Consider the following 24,554-nt stretch of genomic DNA (forward strand, 5'->3'; position numbering starts at 1 on the left):
AATTCAACTCATTTCCGATATAACGCTATCCTTTTGGCGATCTCTGCGATTATTCCAAAATGTTTCCATCATGTAAGTGAAGCTAATCAAAACGCCCAAGGAAGCTAGCCCAACGCCTAGATATATAGCACCTCGGTAACCTTTCAACAAATCCTTGCCGTTTTTATTGATCTGATGTTCTACGGTAGCTCCCATACCTAAGCAGAGGGACGCTGAATAATTAATAACCGTGTTCACTAACGATCCAGCCATACCTTGGTACTCCATTGGGAGCCCATCACTTAATATAATCGATGAAGCAGGGAATGACAAGTCCATACCAAAGCATAAGATAGCCTGCATTCCAAAGTTCAATTTCCAGAAGCTTTGTTTTACCGGCAGCACACTAAACATTATTGAACCAACGTCAAATGCCACCAAAGCAAAACATAACAAAAAGGCAGGTCCTACTCTCTTGATGGTTAGGGCAACCATAAATGCAGCGATCGTACCGAAGATCACGAAAACAAAATACGTACCACCAGTCCATACAGGACTGTAATGCCTCAAGTTGAGTTGGAAAGACATGTAATAGAATGTCCAAATACCAAATGACCCCCATCCCAAAAATACGGCCAATAAAATCATAATCATATGGCGGTTTTTAGTAACTGCATGTGGTAGTAGAGGAACTTTAGCGTAATTGACCTCGTAGACAAAGAAAGCAACGAGAAAGATTACCGAGACTATTAAAAGAGCAATAATATAAGCTGTACCCCAACCTGCTGTTGGAGCTTGATTCCAAACAAAGTTGAACAGGATCAATCCAATAACAGCAAGAACAGAGCCAGTCCAATCCATCGAAAATCCATGAACGTTTGTTGGTATATTGTTTGGAATAGAATACCAAGCTAAAATCGAATTAAGAAAAAATGCAATCGCGAAGGCATAAAACACCCAAGGCCACTGTTCAGGGTCTTCATTAACAATCAATCCTCCGAACAATCCACCAAACATACCGCCTGCGGGGGCACATGCACCAATGAAACTAATAACTAGGTTTTTTCTCGTTGAACCAACTTTATAAACGTGACCAACCAGTCCCATAACGTTTGGTAAGATGAAGGCGATCCCCAGCCCTTGAAACGCACGACATGTAATGAAAAATGCATCGTTATTGGAATATTTAGAAAGGCCACAGATTAGTGACCAAACGATTATGGTAACGTAACCGATCATTAGCATTTTCTTTAGTCCATAAATATCACCTAGCCTCCCACTTATAAGGATAAAAGATCCAGCAACCAAGGGGAACGATGCCATTAACCAGGCCTGCTTGTCCGACTCTGAATCGAAGGACTTTGACAGAACATTCATTATGGTAAGGGCATGCGTCTGGCCTGCTTGATTCAGCAATTGCGCTAACATACATGTGACTATAAACATTAGTTCCCTCCCAAAAGAACTGAAATATGTTGGATCTTGCCATGGCGAGTCATTGGGTGCTTGAATTGAATTGTTCGAGGAAGCAACTGTTGTCACGTCTTCATCCTCTGTGGAAACTACTACTTTGTCCTCTGCTTTCGTCGAGATTTTGTCAATTACCGGCGAACCCGTACTCTGTACGCTCATCTTCTCTTTGAAGACTGGACGCATTATTATGAACTCAATAACTTTAGTTGTATAGTTTATTGATGCATTGTTGAAATTCAAAGCTTAGCAAGGGTTGCAATACGGGATTTCATTGCCTTATATACGAGTTTTATGATAGTTGCACCTCCTGTACTATCTACTCAAAAAGACTGGGAACAAAGATCTAGCTCGTAACCATAGCAATGGCTTCGCTAGATATTTGTCATGATGTCGTTATCTCAATACCTTTTTGGTAAAAGCAAGGCAAATTTACGCGTTCTACGGGCAATTGTATGCTAAAAAAAAGAAAAAAATTTCTCGAAGAGTATACGAACCACGGTTTTGGCGTCGCATTTATAATCGCTGGCGCTATTACGCGCACCCTTGTTGCCTTTATTTTCCTTTTCTTGCAGACTCCGCGCTCCCACATGTTGCTCTTACGGAAGAAAAAGTTCGTATGGTCAGGTAACCATAGAAACTGATGACAAATTTCCTATTTTGAACTATATTCGATGAAAAAAAAGCCTCTTGAAATACGCACTCTTGATCCTTTTGTTTTTGGCGTCCCTTTGGTTGTCATTCCTTTCAGATAATACATCCAGATATTCTTGGGTGATGTGATACTGCAAAGATTTTAAATAAATAAAGAAATAGAATAATGAAAATAACCGTACTTTTATGAAACCGAATGTGAATATATTAACTGTTTTATGTATATTTCTTTTACGTATTCCGTACATGTGTATATATTAGAACGAACAATGCTGCTACCTGGCGTTTTGCCATTGGAATAAGTCTGGTAGAGTATCCGCACTGGGACCTACGTCACTGGGACTTTTTGATTGATCTGTACCGTAACGATGCTTCGGAGGGCGTCTTGGGCCACGGTGGGATGTGGAAGAGCTTGACGACGTTCTTTTCATTTTGAAAAGCGTGGAAGGTGTATCTGATTGGTCACTCTTCGCATTCTTTGAATTCTTCCGAGAATTACCATTGCTTTTTGAATAATTACCAGATGATAGGGATCTCTGGTTGCTGGTGGTTCTGGGGCTTATTGAAGACATAATTCCTTGGCTTAAAATTGAATCTGTGGGGTTCAATACTTCCCTGGCATTTGAACGCAATCGATCCGGGTCATCATTAAACGTTGGATCCAATATTATGCTGTTTTTACTCCGATTTGATGTTGTAGATGTTGTGTTAGTATTTGAAATATCCGGCGTATCCACTAGTAAAGGAGCCAGCCCAAGTGATGCGTCTACTATGTAATCATAGTCCACCCCAGAATAATTAACATTTGTCATGAAATTATTGAAGTTGCCAAAATCGTTGATATCACAATTATCCATGCCATTTTTTTTGTTTCCTGTGATACTGCTTCGACTCGTATTGCTAGCAGTAGAAGCTGGGTTGAAGTTTGAACTAACTTTGGTGGCTGCTTTGTTAGCTGGATCATTCCTTGAAGACTCATTTTGATAAAGAAAGTTGTTGATACTAATATTGGAAAAGGAATTATCATTGTTTAGCAGTCTCATCAACTTTGTCAGACTATAATTGCTTTTGTTATTGAAAATCGGATTGCTCTTTTCCATACTAACATCTCTACCTGTCGGTGGTAGCTGATCATTGTCTAGAAACTCAGAATTTTGTTTAGTAGTGGAACTTGAAATTTCTAGTTTAGAGTCCAAGCTATCTTTCATTAGATCCAAGTTACTTGGAAGGCTAAATATTGCATTTTTGTCCGCGACCTTGTTATCATCTACGTTTTGGTTTGCGTTGCCTGCTTGTAAAAACGGAGCCATATTCAAAAAACTCAAGTTTCCAATATTGGTATCTACCGCATCCATAGAAGTTTTACTACCATCATTTCTGTCATAATCATTAGTGTCCGCAAAATTCAACCCCTCGGGATTTGTAAACAATGCAGTAAGGTCGGTATTACTAAATGAAAAAGGAAACAAATTGCTAGTAGACATATTTTTCTTGCTATCCTGCTGAAACTTTGATACGGTTTGGTTTTTAGACATATTATCATCACCTATGGTTTGGCTAATAACTTTTTCATGCTTTAGCCTCTTGTTCACGTTGTGTGCATTCTCCGTTGATGGCTTATCCATGTCTGTGTCATCCCCATAGAGATACTCATTTTCAGGATTTTCTCTTTTCACGATAGAGTTTCTTGATCCACTATCTGGACTATTCTTAGATTGAGAGCAGAAAAGTGGTTCCGACGATGTAGTTGTAGTTGGCGGCAGTCCCATCAATCTATTATAGTAATTTAGTTTCTTTTCCAGAAACTTATCTAATCTTTCCACTTTTACATTAGGTGCTTTTAGAAGTAAATTGATGGTCATGTCAAACAACTTCAGTGTATGCCAAGAGGCGACTCCGGGCAAACCAAGAAGCCTGTCATTTTCAATGTCTTTAATAGTATCCAAAAGGAGGTTCTTGTTATCCAAAAATAACGCGCCACCTTTAGTATATTCTAAAGATCCTCTAGCACATAATAACGAGAATCTAATCAAAGTTCTCGAAACGTTCAAAGGTAGCGGTAAGTAAGTTGAATTAATGGATTGGAAAAGTGTAAGCGTCGCATTTGTCGCTTGTTGCAAAATGATGTATGAAGATGATGTTCTTATGGCAGGGGATGTCATATCGACATCCACTACTGAGTGATCTTGGCTATTAATACTTTTATTATCATTATTGAACATCGAGTGCTTCTTTTTGGTTGAGTTGTCAACATTTTTGGGCAAAGGCTTAGTTGCGATAACAGGCAAATGAATCATGGATTTCGCTAAGAAATAAAACAATAATAATACGTTTTTCTCAAAACAAATTATGTCCTTCCTGTCAAATTTTGTTTCGGTGTTTCTTGAGTTGTTTGCTCTTATATCGTCTAAATTCACAGTTCCATTTACGGTTATTTGGAAATAATACATTTCAGGTAATTGATTTCTCCAATTATCCAGTGCATTTTCGTGTACTAATGCTATTTCAGAGGTGACGCGTTCATCCATCATACCCCTCTTAAAGATTGAATCCAGAATGTTCCCCAAAATTTTAGCAAATCTAATTATCTGCAACGAAAAACTCGAAACCTGACCTTGCAATTGAATCTTCTTAGTTTTGTTCTTTGTTTTTTCATTTTCCGAGGCTAACTGGTCCTCAAATTCAACATCAGATATTGGTAACGCACATTCAATATCAAAATCCTTAAGTAAACGAGGAACACCCAATTGTAAAGATGCAAAAACGTCAATATAATAAACCGCCCAAAATAGTAATCTTCTTTCACTTTGTTCAAATTTTTGTAGAACTGGATTAGAATGTACACTTAATACTGCACTGGGACACCTGTGGAGCCTTAATTGTTGTGACATAGAAACTATACGGCCTCTCAATCCGTAAATTGCCGGAATATCACCAACGTTTAGGAAATAAAACGACGTCAAGGATAACAATTGTAAAGATGGAAGGGAAGTTGTGGACATGTTTAAGAAGTACGGATTTTTCGGAATGATTGAGGAGATCTCATGATAATACACTAATAATTTGGCAAACTTTGCATTCGGATTCCTTGGCACGGTATCTTTTATTTTCTCTTTTTTAATCTTAATTAGCAACCCCATTTGTAACATTACTATGAGCTTCAAGGCAAATATTTGATGGTTGGTGGTTGCGTGAGTGTTAGTGCCGCTATTAGCTTTTTTAATTTCCAAAGGTAAATCTTTGATAACTTCAACAAAATTATTGAAATATAATAGGAAATGGTCATTGTTTAAAATTGGTACTTGGTTTGACCAAAACTTGAAAAACAAATGTAGAAGCTCTTTGATCTCGTTCAACGAAAGTAAGTCATTATTGGGATTGCCATTCAGTGTTCCTGGTTGTTGGTTTGAAAATGAATTAATGTCAAACTTCAAAGAGATTAAAAACTCCTTTAAATCATCAAACTCAGCAAGACTTGTTGTTTCGAAGGTATTCAAAAATGCTGAATCATCGTTTTCTTTTAGTTTTGTTGAAGTTGAGGACAACAAAAGTTTTGGCGCTGGCAACCAATTCTTTAATGAAGACAACAACGATACCGTATATAGGCATTGCTTTGAGTTGAAGCCAAAGATTTGCCTGATTCTGGTTAGGAGTTGGGGAATGAATAAAATCTCTTCAGTTGATCTTGGAATGGATAAAGAAACCAAAGTTGCCAACTGAGTGCTACGTTGGTGAGTTGTCATAGATTTTAAAGCCTTTACAGCGGGGAGGCCTGGAGCTTCATTCTGTTCGAATGAAATGACGGTTGGATCGTTCAAACTCGTGGAAGTAGGCTTAGCATGCAGATTGTTTGTACATGAAACACCATCACAAACATGGTCTTTATGTGACAGTGGAGGAGACGTTGCCAGTAAACCCATAGTCGAATCACTACGATTATTGTCAACTTTACCATTTTGGAGTTGCTTATTAGCAGTCTGGTTTAATAGATAAATGTTTGCAGAAGACAAATTCAATGGCGCGTCTTTCAACTCTTGCTTAAAATTATCGTTAACAGTATTATCCAAAGATGTTGGTGGCCGTGACTGTGAAACGAGGTTTATTTGCTGTTCTTTGATATCACATATTGCTAACAATCTCTTATTTTCTGCCTCTAGTTCACGCACTCTTTCTTCTAGACTTTCTGTATATCCTTTTGGATATGCCTTCCTTAGCAGTTTGTCGCTTATTCTGCATTCAAACCCGACAGCAGCACATTGTGAACACTGTGGCCTTTTTCCGTCACATCTTGTCTTTTTAGATCGACACCTATCACAAGCTTGGGCTATCCTATAAATAGGTGTGGATAAAGGGGTCGGGGAAGTTGTCTTGATCAACGCTTCATTTGAATTTTCGGAAAACGTAGGATTTGCCTCTGTATTTGAGGATTTATGAGGAGCATTAGGGCCACCTAGCGTTTGTGAACCCAGAGTTCTAATAATCCTGGGCTCCAAGCCCTGCCGATCAGAACTATTTGCCATAGTTTTATAACTGTATTTTCTTCTGTCAATATCTTTGCTTTGAAGATGAGGATGAAGATGGTAAAATTTCGTTTATGAATAGGTAAATTTCGTGATGAATTGTCATCAAAATCTTGGTACCTTGCTATCTCACGGTTTTAAAGGGGAGTCTTAACAAATCTACTAAATGGTTGTTTTTTTGAGTGTCACTGACCAATCATTCTTTCGTACCCCACAAAATCAGCCCCGCCGCACAATGCATACCCCGGATATCACACTTCACGAACAAACGCACAGAAAATCTCGGCGGCAAAAAAAAAAATGAATGCTAATAAAGTATACTGATAGCACCGATATGGAAAACCGTCAAATATCAAGCCTTTGTTGATCTGGATGGTTACTGAGGTAGTTGTAGTGTACGCACGGTACTACAAACTCTATTCTCTGTTACTAATTACTTCAGCTCCAGGCTGCCTTCTATTTTCGATCCTATTTCTTATCTTCTCAAGCTCATGCAATAGCCAAACAAACAGGAGGAAAAGAGCCAAAAAAAAAAGGAAACGCCAAAAAGGAACTCAAAAAAAACCGGACTCGGTACTCTTTACTAGGGTAACCGAGGAGATGCGCCGGCGGCTATTCGTAAACTGCCGCATTAAGACAAGGTTGCCGCATTATAGAACAATACTAAAACAACGCCCCATATGGGTATCAAGTTGATGAATTCGTCGTTCCCAAAAGCTTTTTATTGACCATTTGTGCCTCTGGGGCATTAACCTTACGCGTGAACGTGTTATAAAATGCTCCCGTCTGGGTAACTTCTTAGATCTTCTCCTTAATTTCTTGTTTCTTCTCGCTTGTTTCTCTCTCTATTATGGATGGAGTCACGCTAATTACTTCTAGAAGGATTATAAGGGAGAAAAAAGCCTCAGGTTATGTATTGAGCTGTGATATTCTGTTTGATTTCTTCTTGATTTAGCATACATAAGTAAAATAGAGTGGAAGAAACGCTTTTTCAAGTCTGCATAAACGTTAGAAGAAGATGTCGAGGCGTGTAAAAGTATGTTTCTCAAAGCTGCTTTTCAAAATCACCAAATTAGCAATAGTTTTAACCGTACTATACATTTATTTTACACCCAAAATTCTTTCCCGGAATACAGATTCGTTGCAGCATATTTTTCCCCACAGGAGTAGCAACTCTCAAATCAACTTGGTCATAGCACACCCTGATGACGAAGTAATGTTTTTCTCACCCGTTATCTCTCAGCTACATGCGTACTTCCCGGACACCGTCCCATTTAACATACTGTGCTTGTCTAAGGGTGACGCTGAGGGTCTTGGGGACACAAGAGCAAAGGAGTTAAACGATTCGGCCGTTTTGTTGCTACGAAATGAAAGACCTGTCTCGGTACAAGTCATGAATTTTGAAGACGGTATGGACGAAGAATGGGATATCGATTCTATAACCTCTACTCTTTCGAGAACTATAGACGTAAACAACGAGGAGCTGAACCAAATTATCGTGACTTTTGATTCATATGGTGTATCCAACCATATCAATCATAAAAGTTGCCATATCGCGGTTGAGACATTCATGAATGATTACGTTCGGTCCAAGGCTAAGGAAAATGGAAAAAACGCTCATATCGCAGCGCTATACTTGAGAAGCTACAAGAACAATATCTTTTTGAAGTACAACTCTTTTATTTGGGAAATCTTGAAAATGCTTTACAGCACAGTTTCCCCATTTGGTAAATCCATTCAGCCGCTCCCGCCCTCAACGGCAACCGAAAAAGATAGTCTATTGCTGATGAATACACATTCACAGTATATTTTGGCGTATGCAGCCATGTTGAATGCCCATAAATCTCAGGTTGTTTGGTTTAGGTATGGATGGTGGATTTTATCAAGATTCGTTTTTGTTAATGAATTTGACGTTTTTACATATTAAGTGAGAATATATAGATAGAAAAAAAAAGAAAAGTCCCATTATTTACACCCTATCTATACATTTAGAAAAAGAATATAAGGAAGAAAAAAACATCAAAATCTACTTACAGTTTACCACAAACTACCTATAACCATACCATCATCATCATCATCATCAAAGTTTCCTTGTCCCGATCCGATCCTTTCTTTTCTGTTCTCGGTCTTATTTTTCAATTTCTTACTCCTTAACAGTATACGATTCGTACAGAAAATATTCAATTCTTTGACTGCTCTTCTATCGAAACTGAAATTATTGATGAATTCTCTCGCTGCTGAGGGTTTACCTCTATTTACAAGCTGTTTTATAATATATTTCTGGTACTTGGTAACAATACCATTGATTTTTTCGGACTTCATAGCCCTCGTTTTCGTAATTCCTAATTTGAAGTTTTGTAAAACATCAATAGCAAGCGAATAATTGCCTGTTTTTTTCGCCAGGTCATACAATTGCCTCAGTGTCTCATAATCAACAGAAGGGCTCAACCCTTTGGATTCATGCCAATGCTTCATCAAGTGCCAGCATCTAACAATAGATGTGGCTCTTTTGTCGTGTGCTGGCTTCCATGCAAAATGACTCAACTGAAACAATCTCCTCCAAAACAACTCATCCAATTTCACTTCAGGATAATATTTTATGAAAGAATCTAGAATACTCAAGCCTCTATGAAGATCGTTGTCATTCAAGTGGAAAGATACCAAAATTGAAACGAGGATCTTCGAACTTGGATAACATCCTCGTGCCTTAGGCTTGATCGTTGCACGGCTGGGAAACTCTTGCAATGATATTTGCCATATGTGTTCAATACATCTCTCCAAAATTTGAGTTTGCCCCAAGTGTCCAAATGACTGAATTAAAACGGATACTAAATCCTCAGAATTCAGTAACCTTTCTTTTTGTAATACGACATCAGCAATCTTCAATAAGGTCTGATGGTCCATGGCCTTGTAGCTAGAGGAGATGCGAATTGACGTATTTTCGGCACCTAGCCGAACCGTCTTTCGTGAATATTCTTGCTCGCTATTATCTGGAATCTTCCAATAGGCTGCCAATGCACCGCAACGTAATTGAAGAAAATGGATTATTGTACCGATATCTGCATTATTCGGGGAGAGCAATATATCGGAGTTTCTATCGAGAATAAAGCTTAAAACTTTTTGAGCTTTTCCCAGTTGACCAAGTTCTATGAAGTTTTTAATTAGGAGGTTCATATCGAAAATTTCGCATGAATCTAATGCTGTATTTCGTAAATTGATTTGGTCTCTCTTGACATCCACTTTTTCTGCGTAAAGGGAAAAGAGTTTAAACCAGAATTCCGAATACTTAACATTAATGTCTTTACAGATTTTCTTGATTCCAAACCGTTGTGAATATAGATTGTTTAAAAGGAAGGACAGATCTTCTAACGATAAAGTTTCCCTCGCTTCCGAGTTTACAGCCTTTACAAATAAATAGGTCATGCTTTTCGAAAAATCCGGTTCGCTCATACTACTCGAATCAATAATGCGTCTTAACGTGAACATGTCTATGGGTATTTCCTTGATCTTGAATTTATCATGAGCTCTCTTAGTATTTCCATTGGTTGGCTGATCAATTGAATTTGATCTATGGGTCGTGCAGAACTTTCGAACTGTTATATCACGCATGAGTACTCGAGTGGTTACACATGCTCTTCGAGAATGGACTGGATTGCCTCTCATAGTGTTCGGCAGTATGTCAAACTCCTGTAGCGACCGAAATGATTCATTACAAAACCTTCTCGTATATAGGCCCAAAATACTAGGAGATGGATATTTAGCCAGTTTATTCATCCACATTAATCATAAACCTAGACCGGAGGCTGGAAGGAGAAGGGGAGCTTTAGTATTTCTTTCTTGACTCTCTCTTTTCATTAACCAATGTATGGAAGGCTCTTTTTTGATATTTCTTTACAGAACAGAGGTGGTAACCCGCTTCCTGGGGCAAAAAGTAATATTCAATTTAATACCGAGATATACAACAAAACGAAGACTATTTATTTATCAGCGACAATATCTATCATATTACATCAAGAAACTGTTGACACTGTTTAGTGTAGCCCGGGATGGATTAACGTTACGACCATGTAAATGAGAGATCAGTTTTGTCAAGTGTTTCCTTATTATGATCTTGTTAACTACCGGCAACTCCGACGTGAGGATCCATTCTTCGTTATATTGGGAGCAAAGGATACTCAAAATTACACCAATTGACATATCTGTGCCCGTATTACAACAGATGAGTATCGGCTTCATTCCTATCGTCGGATTTACAAAGACTGGTTGCACTTCTTGATGAATCATCGGGAAAGTGGTTCGTAAAGCTTTCGAACTCTTCTTGTCCCCACTTTGTAATTTGTATACTGAAATAAATGGATCCGTCCTGCCTTCTTCCACACTGTCTGTTTGTGCAGCAATGGCCACCGAATTGCTGAGAATTATCACTTTTTCATACTGCACCTTTAATTCTTCTTCCAGCTTCTCGTTGATAGTCAAGCCTTGGATTACCTTTCCTAAGGATATTTCGTTCGTAATTTTATCAATGTTTTCGAAAATGTCGTCTAGGCCGCCTTTATCTTGTATGGAAAGTTGATGTTCCAGTTTTTTAGCAATCTGATCTGTGATGTAACCACACAGCTGGTCATCTGAATTATTTGCATCGCCCAAGTAGTCTATATGAGACCAAAACATTTCGGAATCTAATCCGAAAGACCAGAGCTCATGATCATCAGCTGCACCCTGAACATAGGTAAATCCGTATCTTTTATCCACACCATCTTGTGCTTGGTAGCTCACTGTACACAAGATGATAGGTATGATGTTTTGGTCTTCAGGAGTTTCCCAGGTTTCCTGCTCTTCTATTTCGCCTGTGAAATAATCGACAGAATGGTTTAGTAGTGAAGAGCCGGGATGAACCCATATAGGCCGTAGTATCTTACCCTTGAACAATTTGTTCAACATCGTGGAGTCTATAACATTCAATTTTTGGAGTTTGTCGACTAATTCAGGTATCTTTCTTTTGATCATATCATATTCTGATTTGGGAACTGTTTCAGGTGGAACGTATAGAACTTTATCAATATCTACATTTTCTTCAGTTTCCTGTAGCATTATCGTATTTAACACCGCACACCATATTGGCACAGTTTTACTTAAAGCATCGGGGATCTTTTTTCCCCTTCTCGTACTATCAACTATTATAATACCTTTATTTTCTTGGATAACCTCTAACAAATGAAAGTTCAGTCTACGGGTGCTAAAATCCCATTGATTGACATGACCATCTGTGCTCTTAAAGTAACTCGTTTGTTTAAAACTTGAAGGTTCACAATACCACAAACCACATCTTTCGTTGGGTACTATTGGAAAATGAGGAAAAAGGGGAAGAACTCGCTCTCGTAAAAACCTATTATCTAAAAGGATGCTCTGAAGCCTATTTCTGACAGATTTGTTTTCCTTTCTAACATCTTTATTGATTTGAGACAATGAAAGAAGAATTTCTTCGTCCATTTTAGATGGCTATACGAAGTGGTACTTTTAAGCGAAGTTCATTCGATCACTTCCATCGCAAACTCAAATTTTCAAATTTTTTTTCAGGTTCGAAATGCATAAAACTCTGCCTTATGACGATCAGACAGACACATACATATACGTAAACCCGAAAGGAAATTCGACGAGTAGATATTGTTGCAAAGAGTTTTTATTTTGTCTCTGAAAGGCGAAATTACTCTCTCAAGTCATTATGCGGTTAATTATGTCCTACTGTTGCTGATACATCAACATTATCTAATAGCAGATATTTCAACAAATACCACTCTCGGTAGCCAAGTTGGTCTAAGGCGCAAGACTGTAATTTATTACCACGAAATCTTGAGATCGGGCGTTCGACTCGCCCCCGGGAGATATTTTTAATTTTTTATTTTTTTTTCTCTCTCATCATCATCTCGGTAGTATTCATTGAATTGTAAACATAATTAAGGAAGGATAAGCCATCGCGGTTTTCGGCAGTATTGCTATCAGTATCGATCGATCAGACTTGTTGGAGGTAACGACAGAATAACCAATCGTACCCAGCTTTAAAGTAGGTGCCATGCAATCACCAAGTCACGCCTTTAGTAGCATCGGAAATTTTAACGACACAACGGATGATGCTAGTTACAGAAAATTCGACATCCACGAAGGCATCATATTTTGCATTGAACTGTCGGAATCAATGTTCAAAGAGTCACCGGAGCTGAACTATAAATCGCCACTATTGGAAATTCTAGAGTCATTAAATGAACTGATGTCACAATTGGTCATTACAAGACCCGGGACGTCTATAGGATGCTATTTTTATTACTGTAGTAGAGATGACGCTAAAGAAGGTATTTATGAACTGTTTCCACTAAGGGATATTAATGCTAAGTTCATGAAGATATTAAATGACCTTTTAGAGGACCTTTCATCGGGACGATTAACCCTATTTGAATACTTTAACTTTCAACTTTCGAAGAAGCAAATGCAAATGCCGCTAGGTAAATTATTTACTTTTATGCTGGACACCTTTTTGCAGAGTATTCCCGGACAAAAGCAACTGAGTAGCAAGAAGATATTTCTATTCACTGACAACGACAAACCGCAAGAATCACAAGATGCTGACGAACGAGCAAGATTAAGAAGGCTTACAATTGATTTATTCGACAATATGGTAAATTTTGTAACATTTTTTATTGGTTATGGGGACAATTCATTTGACAACGAGTTTTACTCGGATATTTTACAGCTAGGTGCACATAAAAATAAGGGCATGGACTTAGATTCTGAATTTGATGGGCCAAACACAAAGCCATTAGACGCCAAATATATCAAATCCAAAATCTTGAGGAAAAAGGAAGTGAAAAGAATAGCGTTTCAATGTCCTTTGATTTTTGATGAGGACGCAAATTTCATTACTGGAGTTAAGGGTTATACCATGCATAGTCATGAGAAAGCTGGAGTTAGGTACAAACTTGTATACGAGCACGAGGACATCAGACAAGAAGCGTATTCAAAAAGAAAGTTTTTAAATCCTATGACGGGTGCAGATGTTACTGGCAACACTGTCAAAGTTTATCCTTACGGCGATCTGGATATAAAATTATCAGAAAAACAAAACCAGGTCATTATGGAAGCTTACACACAAAAAGATGCGTTTTTGAGGATTATCGGGTTCCGCTCGCCAGACAGGTCGATACATTATTTTAATAATATAGAGAAAAGTACATTTATCGTACCCGATGAGGCAAAATACGAAGGGTCCATAAGGACGTTGACTTCTTTATTCAAGACTTTAAGGAAAAAGGATAAAATTGCCTTACTATGGGGAAAACTCAAATCCAATTCACATCCTTCACTGTTTGTACTATCCCCCTCAAGTGTTGAGGAATATAATGAAGGATTTTATCTCTATAGAATTCCATTTTTAGATGAGATCAGAAAATTCCCGAGTTTGCTATCCTATGATTCTGGTGAAAAGCATAAACTGGATTATGACAACATGAAGAGGATAACCCAAAGTATAATGGGATACTTTAACCTCAGAGATGGATATAACCCATCTGACTTCAAAAACCCATCATTGCAAAGACATTTCAAAGTTTTACATGATTATTTGTTACAAATTGAGATCAATACTGAGGAAAACGAGACATCTGAAGCCAAAATAAATAGAGTGATACACGAAGATGATTCCTTGCGGAAATTATACCATATAAGAAATAAGATACTGGAATCGGAAAAATCTGAAGACCCGGCCATTCAAAGGCTAAACAAATATGTTAAAGTTTGGAACACGTTCTACAGTAAGTTCAACGATGATGACGTTTCTGTTAAAGATGAAAAGAAACTATTTGACAAAAAGCCTAAATTCAACATATGAGGTCTGGTACTTCCTTACTTGCATGCCGTTATATAGAATACGTACTTGAGAAGCTCAGCATATCAACGATTACATTTAATGCAATCAATTACAAAACCGTTTAATATATCTAAGAATATTTTTTTGAAGGTGTTTATAAATACAATCTATCTATAACTGCAGCTCTAAGTCGCAAACCATGGACAAATGATCACTTGCATATTCTCCAACGTGGGGTTGTCCATGCTTTGTCATTTCGCTACCAGGAGGCATCCTTAAAAACCCTCTGATTTTGATTTCGTTGTCTTTTTCAAAGTCGTTAAGACTATCCACTTTTTGACAGTTACTTTGTAGGTCCCATTTTTTAATATAAAATAGGTAATCTAACAACCCGCGCCAAGTGTTTGCCCAATTGGAAATTTCAGGTTCACCCCTATCATTATCAAGACCTGCATTTCCTGGATGAACGTTTTTATAGGCAACGGAATATAACGAAACAGCTCTCATATCCAATGAGTTGTGAAGTTGTGCCATCTCATCCACCAGTTCAATTTGCTCTTCGTTAGCATGAAAATCCTTTGGAACGGGGCTCTCAGGTTGATCTTTACCAAATTTCTCGATATTCCCACCCTCTTCTTCATCTGCACCCTCTTCACCATCCCGTACTTTTGAAAATTTAAATGAAGTACTACATTCAATAACGGTCTTTGCTCTGTTCTCATAATGCACTGGCTTGCAAGTCATAGACAGATATGGGGTGTCGAAAGGTTGAGAGTTAAAGTCACCGCAGAAAAAAGGAAACCAATGAGATAAATCTCCGTCATTTTCATTCTGCAAAACGTTAACTCGGTGCATAAACTCTTCCATTTTCTTTAGAACAACATAACATTGTCTTGTTCTTTCATAAGTACCGAACGGATGCCAAAATAAATGCGAAGTTCCAATCAGAATACCGCGTTTTTTTGATGATGCTTTACCTAAGTTCGACAGTACTTTTTCAGAGAATTTCAAAGCCAAGACCAAACCCACATTATTTGTCGTAGTTCTTGTGGGGATATTTCCCGAAACTTCCTTGTCATAATCAATTAGCATTTTATCCACTTGCTGAAACATGTCTCTTCTCCATATAATAGCAACACCATGATTCTTTGTAGAATTCCTATGGTATTGCCCCTCATATCCCAACTTATTAAACTCCTCTTTCCAAAAGCTTTGAAACTGGATATGATCAATTTCTTGCAAACAGATGACATCGGCATTGTAATGCTTGAATTCATTTAATAGAACTCTAGAACGTCTGTACCATTTCAGGGCATCGCCACTATCTGGGAACAATTTCCTACGAATAAGAGCTTGCGCCAAGCAATTGTAAGTCATCAGCTTAAATCTAAACCCCGTCACTGGCTCCTTCTCATGTAACGATAGGAAAGGCCTCTTGATGAAATGCAATTCTGGTGGGCAGTCTGGATCAATACCTCGAGCCAACAATGAATCTCTCTTAGCCTTTCTCACGGCATCCCTTTCCGCACGAACTTTAGCAATATGTTCGGGTGTCACTTCCGGTTTTGATTTCTTACCTTTATTTCCCTTCTTTCTTGTTTGCTTCTTCGAGGTATCATCAATTTGCTGCTTTAAGTCTTTAACGGGCTTATTAGTTTCCGCTTCTGAAGCATAGCTAGCATCTGAGGCTAAGGTTTTAACTTTTTCGTCTTGTGTCATCTTTATCTAATATCTCGAAGCACAGAGAAGACTGGAATGGGACTATACACCTGCTTTCTGAATAGTTTGAATAGTTGCTTCTTCTTAAACTTATTAAACAACCAAAACAACCATTTTTTATAAACCGAAATCTCTCTGCACGAAATGGCTCTCGAAGAGCTTTTTCAGCATTAAAGATGAAATATACCCTTTCTAAGACTAAATGTTGGGAGCCTTGAGATGAAATCACTACACATAAACTGCTAGCGAATACCAGCGATGGTGTTTTACAAAATCACATTAAGCAGGTCACTCATTGGCATGCCGCATACGACAAAGAGCGTTGTCAAAAGTTTAGGTCTAGGTAAGAGGGGATCAATAGTATATAAAACAGTGAACCCAGCCATAGCGGGATCATTAGCTAAAGTGAAAGAGTTGGTCACAGTAGAGGTTACGGAGCATAAACTAACACCACATCAACAACGAGAGTTGAGAAAGTCCAACCCCGGGTTTGTGGTAGAGAAAAGAGCCATTATTTAAAGCTCTGGACAACAAAATAGCTGGGATCTCTTTCTTCTTGGTATCCCTCACTTGTACATATAAATACACACATATATACATATATATATATTAACTTCTTTTCTGGGTTGGAACGTGTTACTATTTATCTTTATGCAGTTTTGACACGAATAAATTAAAGCGCTGGCCTTAATTTCATGGTTATATAGTTTATTTACATGGAGAAAAATATACAGGGTCTGTTTATTTTCAATCTTGAAGAGGCATGCTCCTCTTACAGTTTTTCAAGTTCCAACATTCCTTCTAGGCAATCGATTTTCAAAATTTTACAATTTTTTACAGTATCCCCTATCATGGGATAATGCTTAGTGCTTGGATGCAATTTCAATGTCCCCCTAGCAAACGATAGGTCAGGAAAAACACATCCAGCAAAACCGTTCTGCGGTACTGATGTTATCATTACATCGTACGTTTTTTCCGGGTCCGATTTCATCATCCTCTTCAAATAATTCAGTGTCCAATATGTTGATGAGTTACGACTTGCCGTTTTCAGAATGTCTGCTCGAGATTGAATTGGCCAGATTAGACGGTTAATTTGAGCTTGGCTGAAACATAGCGGCTTTTTCTGCAAATGACGATGGATCTGCAGATGGTTTATCAGATCCGGAAATCGACGAAGTGGGGATGTTACGGTCAAATATTGTTTAGCTCCAATCATTTCATGTCTGAAAGGCTGTCCGGTATAAAAACTTGAGTTCAAAAGTGATGAAAGCTTAGTGATATCTTCTAGCTTGGGAAAAATTCCTTTCTTCGTACTTGTTATCATGGAATTATATTGCTGCTGTGCTATCGCATCCAGTGGTAGCTGTTTGTAACATCTAAATACACCGCTAATTTTGTTTTCTGTAAAAAATCTACCCGCTAACGTATTGGCCAAGATCATCATTTCCGACACTAGGACGTTAGATGATGTTTCCGCTTGGTCCGAAAATGATACCTCAGTCAGTTCGCCTTCATCATTAGAAGTCAGCGTTACCAGACCCCTGTTAAACCCCTCACCAAAGATAACAGCATTGTTTTTCTTTATACGTCGCTCCCTCAGTAATTTGGAAATCATAAACAAGCTTTCCAAATCTTCTTTGAAGGGTGGTGCTTCGCTGTCAGGTATACTAAGAATCCTATCAACATCATTATACGTAGCTTTAGGGAAATTCGACACAATACCTTTCCGAATTTTAAGGCTATCATACATAATTTCAATGGGTTCTCCAGTGCTTTTAGGGAGAATTTTAACGTCAACAGAAAACGATATTGTTCTTGTCCTTTGCCCTTGCTTTCCCAAATCAGATAAGCGACATATAGACTCGGGTAGCATGGGAACAACCAAATCAGGCAAATATGTGGTGAACGACCTTTTTAATGCAACATTTAGAACATCCGTGGTAATACCCTGAGAATCAAGATTAGTGCTTTCTGGAAACAAAGAAGTAGGATCTGCAATATGGATATGTAAAGTGTACAATCCGTCCTTTCTGTGGTTTTCTATCGAGATTCCATCGTCAATCTCATGCGCAGTCTCCGAATCTATACAAAAAACCTTAAGATCACCAAAATCATATCTATCACCATTAATATTGGAGTTACTTGCTTGCAGGTTTTCTATGTCTGTCAACTCATAAAGCTTTTGCTGTGATTGCCCCAATTTCGAAGATGCAGGCAAAGCTAAATCCATATTCAGTAACAACGGATTGATCATTTTATTGGGTAAAATTTCATTGACCAGATCTTGACATATATCTCTTGTTATATCAAAACTCTTATAGAGTTCTATCTTTCTAAATATTTTGGAGATTAAGGTGACTATAACTCCATTATTGTGGAAGTTTCCCGCGGCAAAATCTTTCAGCAGCTGAATGACAGAAGGGTATAAAGATGAGATATCTTTATATTTTCTTTCGTTCACCAACTTTACAAATCGGTCGATGTCCTTGTAGTTGTCAGCTTCTAGCTTCTCTATTACCTGTGCATAGTATAAGTGTTGGGATTTCAAAGGGATGATTGTAACTGATGTAGGGGAGAGCAGCGCAGTATTCAAGTGTATTTTCCCCCAAAGATTAGATTCCTGTTGTTGTACAATGGCCCAATATGTGGAAACAAAGGTAGCCGAGTTCATGGGCACACTATCGGCGCTTTTATAACTGTTCACTAGATCAGCCAAATAGGTTAATCCATCTTTATTATCCAGCGCTTTATTCAAATCCAGTTTTTGGACTAATCCAACCAAAGTGAAAAATGGAATTTGCCATGGGCCCATATAATTTTGTAATGACCTGTGAAGTAATTGTAATTTTTTCGTAGTGATTGGTAAATCTTTCCACGCTTGTTTGGAAATCTGTGCCGGACTCCTACTTGTTATCATTTGCCTCGCCGCAGTCGGGAGAATATTTGTTTGGTTGGAAAAGTTCTTTACGGTCCCGATTGGCAAATATTTATGATGGCCTTCAGGTTGGACGAGCGAGTTAATTCCAGTAGGTAATTTTTGAGGAAGCCTTAACAATACACGGTTTTTAGTCGCAAAAGACATCGATCCATCGATAGACGCAAATGTGTATCGCGGATCCATAGTACTATTCGGAAGGCTTACACACATCGCCAATTCGTTTGGTCTGATTTTTAAAAGAACTAGGTCACCAACATTCAAAGGGTTTTCCATCAGTTGGGCTGGTTGAAATTCCATTTGTTTTGAGCTTTTCGATTTCGTATCAAAATGAACATCTGAATTTATTAATCCGTAGGACGGAATCTTTGGTTTTGTCAATGACCGCCAGGAGTTTAAATACCAACTTTCCGAAGGAGCAACATACCTATCTCTATAACGTTTATTGAACTCTTCTTTAATCTGATATAGCTGTTTTAGTTCAATATCAGGCTCCAATCCCTTAGTCCTGTGTAAAAAATCTTCATTTATCGCTTCTATCTCTTTCTCATTTTCAACTGGTCTAGCTATTGCTGTGTCTTCGACTTGGTCTTTTTTTGACAATGTCGCATAGTCGAATGGTGCTGTTTCTTGCTGATTGTACTTGCTTCGCTGTCGTTTATTTCTGTTGGTGACCCTTAAACAGGGTCTATAGGTATGGAAGCTTCTTGTGATAAGAAAGGCCTGATGATTCCCTCTAACTACCATTATTCCGCTATAGATTGCTTTTTCACAGATGTACACAATAGATTATGGCTATCTTGAATGCTCTTTGCCATAATTTCTAATATTTGACTTTATTCGGAACTCATTTTGATATTTGCCGAACTGAAATCTCGATGAGTTGAAAATAAAGCATCTTTCAGATTTCTATGCAGTAAAGGATCAGGAAGTCAAGATCGGTTCTGCTATTATGAGTCATCCTGTGCAGTTTGTTAAGGCTAGTAATACTGATGGTAGCCACCGGTTGGGTGGTCAATATTCCATTCCTCAAGATTTGAGAGAAAACCTCCAGGAAGAAGCCACACGTACTAGTGAAAAGGAGAAGGATGTGTTACAAGAAAAGATGGAAACCAAGACAGTGCACAATAGAGAGGATGAGTACCACAGAAAAAGATTCGATTTGAGGCTTGGACCTGGTCCAGACACAAAAGAAATTACCTCCAAGGAAGATACTCAAAACGCTGTGGTTCCAAGGAAAAGAAAATCTCGATGGGATGTAAAAGGTTACGAACCACCTGAAGAATCTCAGAAAACATTTAGCGAAAATTCCGACAACGTCTTAGTTGATATAGAAGGAGTTAAAGATTTAATGTTTTTCAAGCCTTCTGACCATAAATATTTTGCTGAAATTGTATCCAAAAAACCTATAGACGAATTGAGCAAGGACGAGAAGAAAGAAAGATCATTCTTGATGCTACTTCTGAAAATTAAGAATGGTAACACGGCAAGCAGAAGGACCTCAATGAGACTTTTAACTGAAAAAGCAGTTACGTTTGGTCCACAAATAATATTTGATCGACTATTGCCCATATTACTGGACAGGTCCTTGGAAGATCAAGAAAGACATCTAATGATCAAGGCCATAGATCGTGTTCTTTACAAACTGGGTGACCTAACAAGGCCTTATGCGCATAAAATATTAGTAGTGACGGCCCCATTGCTGATTGACGAAGATCCAATAGTTCGTTCCACTGGTCAAGAAATCATTACCAATTTGTCCATGGTTACTGGCTTAACAACCATGCTCACGGTGATAAGACCTGATATCGAGAATGAAGATGAATATATTAGAAATACAGCTGCTAGGGCAATGGCTGTAGTGGCAAAAGCCCTCGGTGTTAATCAATTGCTTCCCTTCATTAACGCAGCATGCCATTCGCGGAAATCGTGGAGAGCAAGGCATACAGGTATAAAAATTGTTCAACAAATAGGTTTAATCTTGGGAATAGGTGTACTAAACCACCTTGCTGGTCTTATAAGTTGTATCAAGGACGGCTTAGTAGACGACCATGTTCCAGTACGAATCGTTACAGCGAATACTTTATCTACGCTGGCCGAAAACGCATATCCGTACGGTATTGAGGCGTTCAACATTGCGCTGGAGCCACTGTGGAAGGGTATAAGAAGTCATCGTGGTAAAGTCTTATCTTCCTTTTTAAAAGCCGTTGGCTCTATGATTCCATTAATGGATCCAGAGTATGCTGGCTATTATACTACAGAAGCAATGAGGATAATTAAACGCGAGTTCGACACACCTGATGACGACATGAAAAAAACTATCCTTTTAGTGTTACAAAAATGTAGTCGAGTTGAATCTATAACGTCAAACTTTTTACGGGAGGAAATTGCACCAGAATTTTTCCAAAAATTTTGGATCAGACGTGTGGCCCTAGACAAGCCATTAAACAAAGTCGTTACATACACGACAGTAGTGTTAGCAGAAAAGCTAGGCTGCTCGTATGCCATTGATAAATTATTAAAACCATTGAGGGATGAAGCTGAACCATTCAGAACAATGGGAGTTCATGCGGTTACAAAGATAGTGAATTTATTGGGGACAGCAGATTTAGATGAAAGGTTAGAAACGCGACTTATTGATGCACTCTTGATAGCATTTCAGGAGCAGACGAATAACGACTCTACAATTTTCAAAGGGTTTGGGGCAGTTACTTTATCGCTTGACATTCGTATGAAACCTTTTCTGGCACCTATTATAAGCACAATTTTGAACCACTTAAAGCACAAAACTCCTTTGATCCGTCAGCATGCAGCTGATCTGTGTGCGATATTGATACCGGTCATCAAAAACTGTCACGAATTTGAAATGTTGAATAAATTGAATATAATACTGTATGAATCTTTAGGCGAAGTATACCCAGAAGTTCTAGGTTCAATCATCAACGCAATGCGCTGTATTTCGAGTGTTATGGTTATAGATAATCTACAACCTCCAGTTAACCAGATTTTACCTACTTTAACCCCAATCTTGAGAAATAAGCACAGAAAAGTTGAGGTAAACACTATCAAATTCGTCGGACTTATTGCCAAGTTAGCACCAACCCATGCTCCTCCCAAAGAATGGATGAGAATATGTTTTGAGCTATTAGAACTATTAAAAAGTACAAACAAGGAAATAAGAAGATCAGCAAATGCAACATTTGGCTTTATTGCAGAGGCCATCGGACCACAAGATGTTCTTGTAGCTTTATTAAACAATTTGAAAGTTCAAGAACGTCAATTACGTGTATGTACAGCTGTTGCCATTGGTATTGTAGCTGAAGTATGTGGTCCCTATAATGTTTTGCCGGTAATTATGAATGAATACACAACGCCAGAGACGAATGTTCAAAATGGTGTCCTTAAAGCTATGTCGTTTATGTTCGAATATATTGGTGACATGTCCAAGGATTACATATACTTCATTACGCCGTTGTTGGAAGACGCGCTCACTGATAGAGATTTAGTCCACCGTCAGACAGCCTCGAATGTCGTAAGTCATTTGGCTCTGAACTGTGCAGGTACTGGACACGAGGATGCCTTTATTCACCTACTAAATATTCTAATCCCCAATATTTTTGAGACTTCACCGCATGCTATTTTGCGTATTTTAGAGGGGTTGGAAGCATTGAGTCAAGCGGTTGGTCCTGGTATGTTCATGAACTACATATGGGCGGGGTTATTTCATCCAGCAAAGACCGTAAGGAAGCCATTCTGGAGAGTATACAATAACTTATATGTAATGTATCAGGACTCCATGGTACCTTTTTATCCTGTTACGCGGGACAACAATGAACAGTATGTAGAAGAGCTAGACTTAATTTTATAAGTATATAAAGTATACAGATAACCTCCCTGTTACAGCAGTACCTTACCAGACACTTCTGCCTCCCCCATTTGTTCTGCCTTGGGAGCTACATCCAATTGAAATACAAACTTAATTACGAATCTCTAAAAAAAATAGCAAAAGTAATATAAAGTCAATTGCCAAACAGAAAAAAAAGATACAAGGGACCGGAATGGGTAAGGAAAAAACTGTCTCAGAATCAGTTTTATCAATGATTGATCCAGAGTATTATCTAAAAAATAAGAATGTAGAAGACATAACTGTTGTTTCTGATTTTGAAGTTTTGGCTACTTTTAGATACGATCCTGGTTTTACACGCTGTTTATCTTCAAAAAACAATATATTTGAGTGCCCTGCTGTTGAATTGGGTTTAAGAGACGATGAAATCAAGCAACAGATTATCAAGGAGGACTATTCGTGTTATTTGCGAGTAAACGAGGCTAGTTCCGGTGCAGACCTTCTCAAAGATATTCAATCTCCTAATGTCTGGAAGCAGTGCTGCAAAGTTATTGAGTGCTATCGGAAACCAGAAATTTTACAGGTTATTTATGAGAGATTTTTCTTGTTAGAAGAACAGTACCAAAGACTAAGGCTAGCTTTATCTTTCTTTAGAATTGATTTGAATATATCTCTACATGACTTTTTCAAGCTACTAATTGAAACTCTGGTTGATTGTAAAGAAGGTACCGTAGAATACTTCGAAAAAGTGCAAAGTATGATCAGTGAAAAACAATGCTACAAAATGCGGGTTCTTGTTTCTAAGGTAGGGAGTATTCGAATGGAGGCAGTGCCATTACCTATGACGCCTATATTTGAACTGACCAAAAGCTGTGACAACGCTTCCAACTATTTTATTGAAGCAATGCTAAACGGATTTTTGGATCGTGGCTCAATAAATTGGGACGTCGTTATTGCATCTGAACCAATAGATAAGTCCGTTTTCACCAGTTTTAAAACAACATCAAGGGGTCATTACACTAGTGCAAGAACTCACATGCAAACCGCCATTAATAAGGTGAAAGGGACGGAACCATCTTCCCCTGTCTCTCAATGTGAGATTTTACTTTCTAACAAATCTGGACAATTGATGGAAGGTTCGATAACGAACGTGGCAATAATTCGTAGAGACTTTAACGGTAACAAGAAATATGTGACACCAAAATTGACAAGTGGGTGTCTATGTGGTACAATGCGTCATTATTTATTAAGGCTCGGTCTTATCGAAGAAGACGATATAGAGATAGAAAAGTTGGCTGTTGGTGACGAGGTGCTACTCTTCAACGGTGTTATGGGATGTATAAGGGGAACAATTAGAATAAAAACTTAAGAATACAAACAGATGTATAAAGATTATCTAATTTTTTTTTTTATAATAGTTTACAAATTCTAATTTTGCATACCCAAGTATACAAGAGTAGATATAGACAACACGCATAGAAAGCAATAAACTAAAACCGCAGTTTATACAATTATTTAAATGACATAGAATGGGAGAAAAAAAGAGGAAAATGTAGCGGTAAGAGTAAAAATGGA

The 24,554-nt window shown here is 38.1% G+C and overlaps 11 protein-coding genes and 1 non-coding gene across 12 annotated transcripts; 6 read left to right on the forward strand and 6 right to left on the reverse strand.

Moving 5' to 3' along the window:
- Window positions 1–3: 3 nt before the first annotated feature.
- On the reverse strand, window positions 4–1,635 carry ATR2 (Atr2p; the record flags this gene model as incomplete). Its single annotated transcript, XM_018367392.1, has 1 exon — window positions 4–1,635. The coding sequence occupies one exon, from the start codon at window positions 1,633–1,635 to the stop codon at window positions 4–6; it is 1,632 nt and encodes a 543-aa protein (XP_018220326.1).
- A 743-nt stretch (window positions 1,636–2,378) lies between these two features.
- On the reverse strand, window positions 2,379–6,623 carry CAT8 (DNA-binding transcription factor CAT8; the record flags this gene model as incomplete). Its single annotated transcript, XM_018367393.1, has 1 exon — window positions 2,379–6,623. One exon carries the CDS (start codon window positions 6,621–6,623, stop codon window positions 2,379–2,381), a length of 4,245 nt encoding a protein of 1,414 aa, XP_018220327.1.
- A 1,018-nt stretch (window positions 6,624–7,641) lies between these two features.
- Window positions 7,642–8,550, forward strand: GPI12 (N-acetylglucosaminylphosphatidylinositol deacetylase; the record flags this gene model as incomplete). The annotated part of the gene is made up of 1 exon (XM_018367394.1): window positions 7,642–8,550. The coding sequence occupies one exon, from the start codon at window positions 7,642–7,644 to the stop codon at window positions 8,548–8,550; it is 909 nt and encodes a 302-aa protein (XP_018220328.1).
- A 110-nt stretch (window positions 8,551–8,660) lies between these two features.
- AEP2 (Aep2p) lies at window positions 8,661–10,403 on the reverse strand (the record flags this gene model as incomplete). The annotated part of the gene is made up of 1 exon (XM_018367395.1): window positions 8,661–10,403. The coding sequence occupies one exon, from the start codon at window positions 10,401–10,403 to the stop codon at window positions 8,661–8,663; it is 1,743 nt and encodes a 580-aa protein (XP_018220329.1).
- Window positions 10,404–10,628: 225 nt separating this feature from the next.
- RIT1 (tRNA A64-2'-O-ribosylphosphate transferase) lies at window positions 10,629–12,113 on the reverse strand (the record flags this gene model as incomplete). Its single annotated transcript, XM_018367396.1, has 1 exon — window positions 10,629–12,113. The coding sequence occupies one exon, from the start codon at window positions 12,111–12,113 to the stop codon at window positions 10,629–10,631; it is 1,485 nt and encodes a 494-aa protein (XP_018220330.1).
- Window positions 12,114–12,417: 304 nt separating this feature from the next.
- On the forward strand, window positions 12,418–12,506 carry DI49_4370. The gene is given in 2 exon segments: window positions 12,418–12,457; window positions 12,470–12,506. It is a non-coding gene; the product is annotated as a tRNA-Tyr (tRNA).
- Window positions 12,507–12,693: 187 nt separating this feature from the next.
- YKU70 (ATP-dependent DNA helicase YKU70) lies at window positions 12,694–14,502 on the forward strand (the record flags this gene model as incomplete). Its single annotated transcript, XM_018367397.1, has 1 exon — window positions 12,694–14,502. The coding sequence occupies one exon, from the start codon at window positions 12,694–12,696 to the stop codon at window positions 14,500–14,502; it is 1,809 nt and encodes a 602-aa protein (XP_018220331.1).
- Window positions 14,503–14,652: 150 nt separating this feature from the next.
- NGL2 (RNA exonuclease) lies at window positions 14,653–16,200 on the reverse strand (the record flags this gene model as incomplete). The annotated part of the gene is made up of 1 exon (XM_018367398.1): window positions 14,653–16,200. The coding sequence occupies one exon, from the start codon at window positions 16,198–16,200 to the stop codon at window positions 14,653–14,655; it is 1,548 nt and encodes a 515-aa protein (XP_018220332.1).
- Window positions 16,201–16,458: 258 nt separating this feature from the next.
- On the forward strand, window positions 16,459–16,719 carry MRPL33 (mitochondrial 54S ribosomal protein uL30m; the record flags this gene model as incomplete). The annotated part of the gene is made up of 1 exon (XM_018367399.1): window positions 16,459–16,719. The coding sequence occupies one exon, from the start codon at window positions 16,459–16,461 to the stop codon at window positions 16,717–16,719; it is 261 nt and encodes an 86-aa protein (XP_018220333.1).
- Window positions 16,720–16,972: 253 nt separating this feature from the next.
- Window positions 16,973–19,882, reverse strand: DSS1 (exoribonuclease II; the record flags this gene model as incomplete). Its single annotated transcript, XM_018367400.1, has 1 exon — window positions 16,973–19,882. One exon carries the CDS (start codon window positions 19,880–19,882, stop codon window positions 16,973–16,975), a length of 2,910 nt encoding a protein of 969 aa, XP_018220334.1.
- Window positions 19,883–20,087: 205 nt separating this feature from the next.
- Window positions 20,088–23,003, forward strand: HSH155 (U2 snRNP complex subunit HSH155; the record flags this gene model as incomplete). Its single annotated transcript, XM_018367401.1, has 1 exon — window positions 20,088–23,003. The coding sequence occupies one exon, from the start codon at window positions 20,088–20,090 to the stop codon at window positions 23,001–23,003; it is 2,916 nt and encodes a 971-aa protein (XP_018220335.1).
- Window positions 23,004–23,193: 190 nt separating this feature from the next.
- ABZ2 (aminodeoxychorismate lyase ABZ2) lies at window positions 23,194–24,348 on the forward strand (the record flags this gene model as incomplete). Its single annotated transcript, XM_018367402.1, has 1 exon — window positions 23,194–24,348. The coding sequence occupies one exon, from the start codon at window positions 23,194–23,196 to the stop codon at window positions 24,346–24,348; it is 1,155 nt and encodes a 384-aa protein (XP_018220336.1).
- Window positions 24,349–24,554: the final 206 nt, after the last annotated feature.

This window comes from Saccharomyces eubayanus, chromosome XIII (genome assembly GCF_001298625.1).
Source record: "Saccharomyces eubayanus strain FM1318 chromosome XIII, whole genome shotgun sequence".
Taxonomy (NCBI): Eukaryota; Fungi; Ascomycota; class Saccharomycetes; order Saccharomycetales; family Saccharomycetaceae; genus Saccharomyces; species Saccharomyces eubayanus.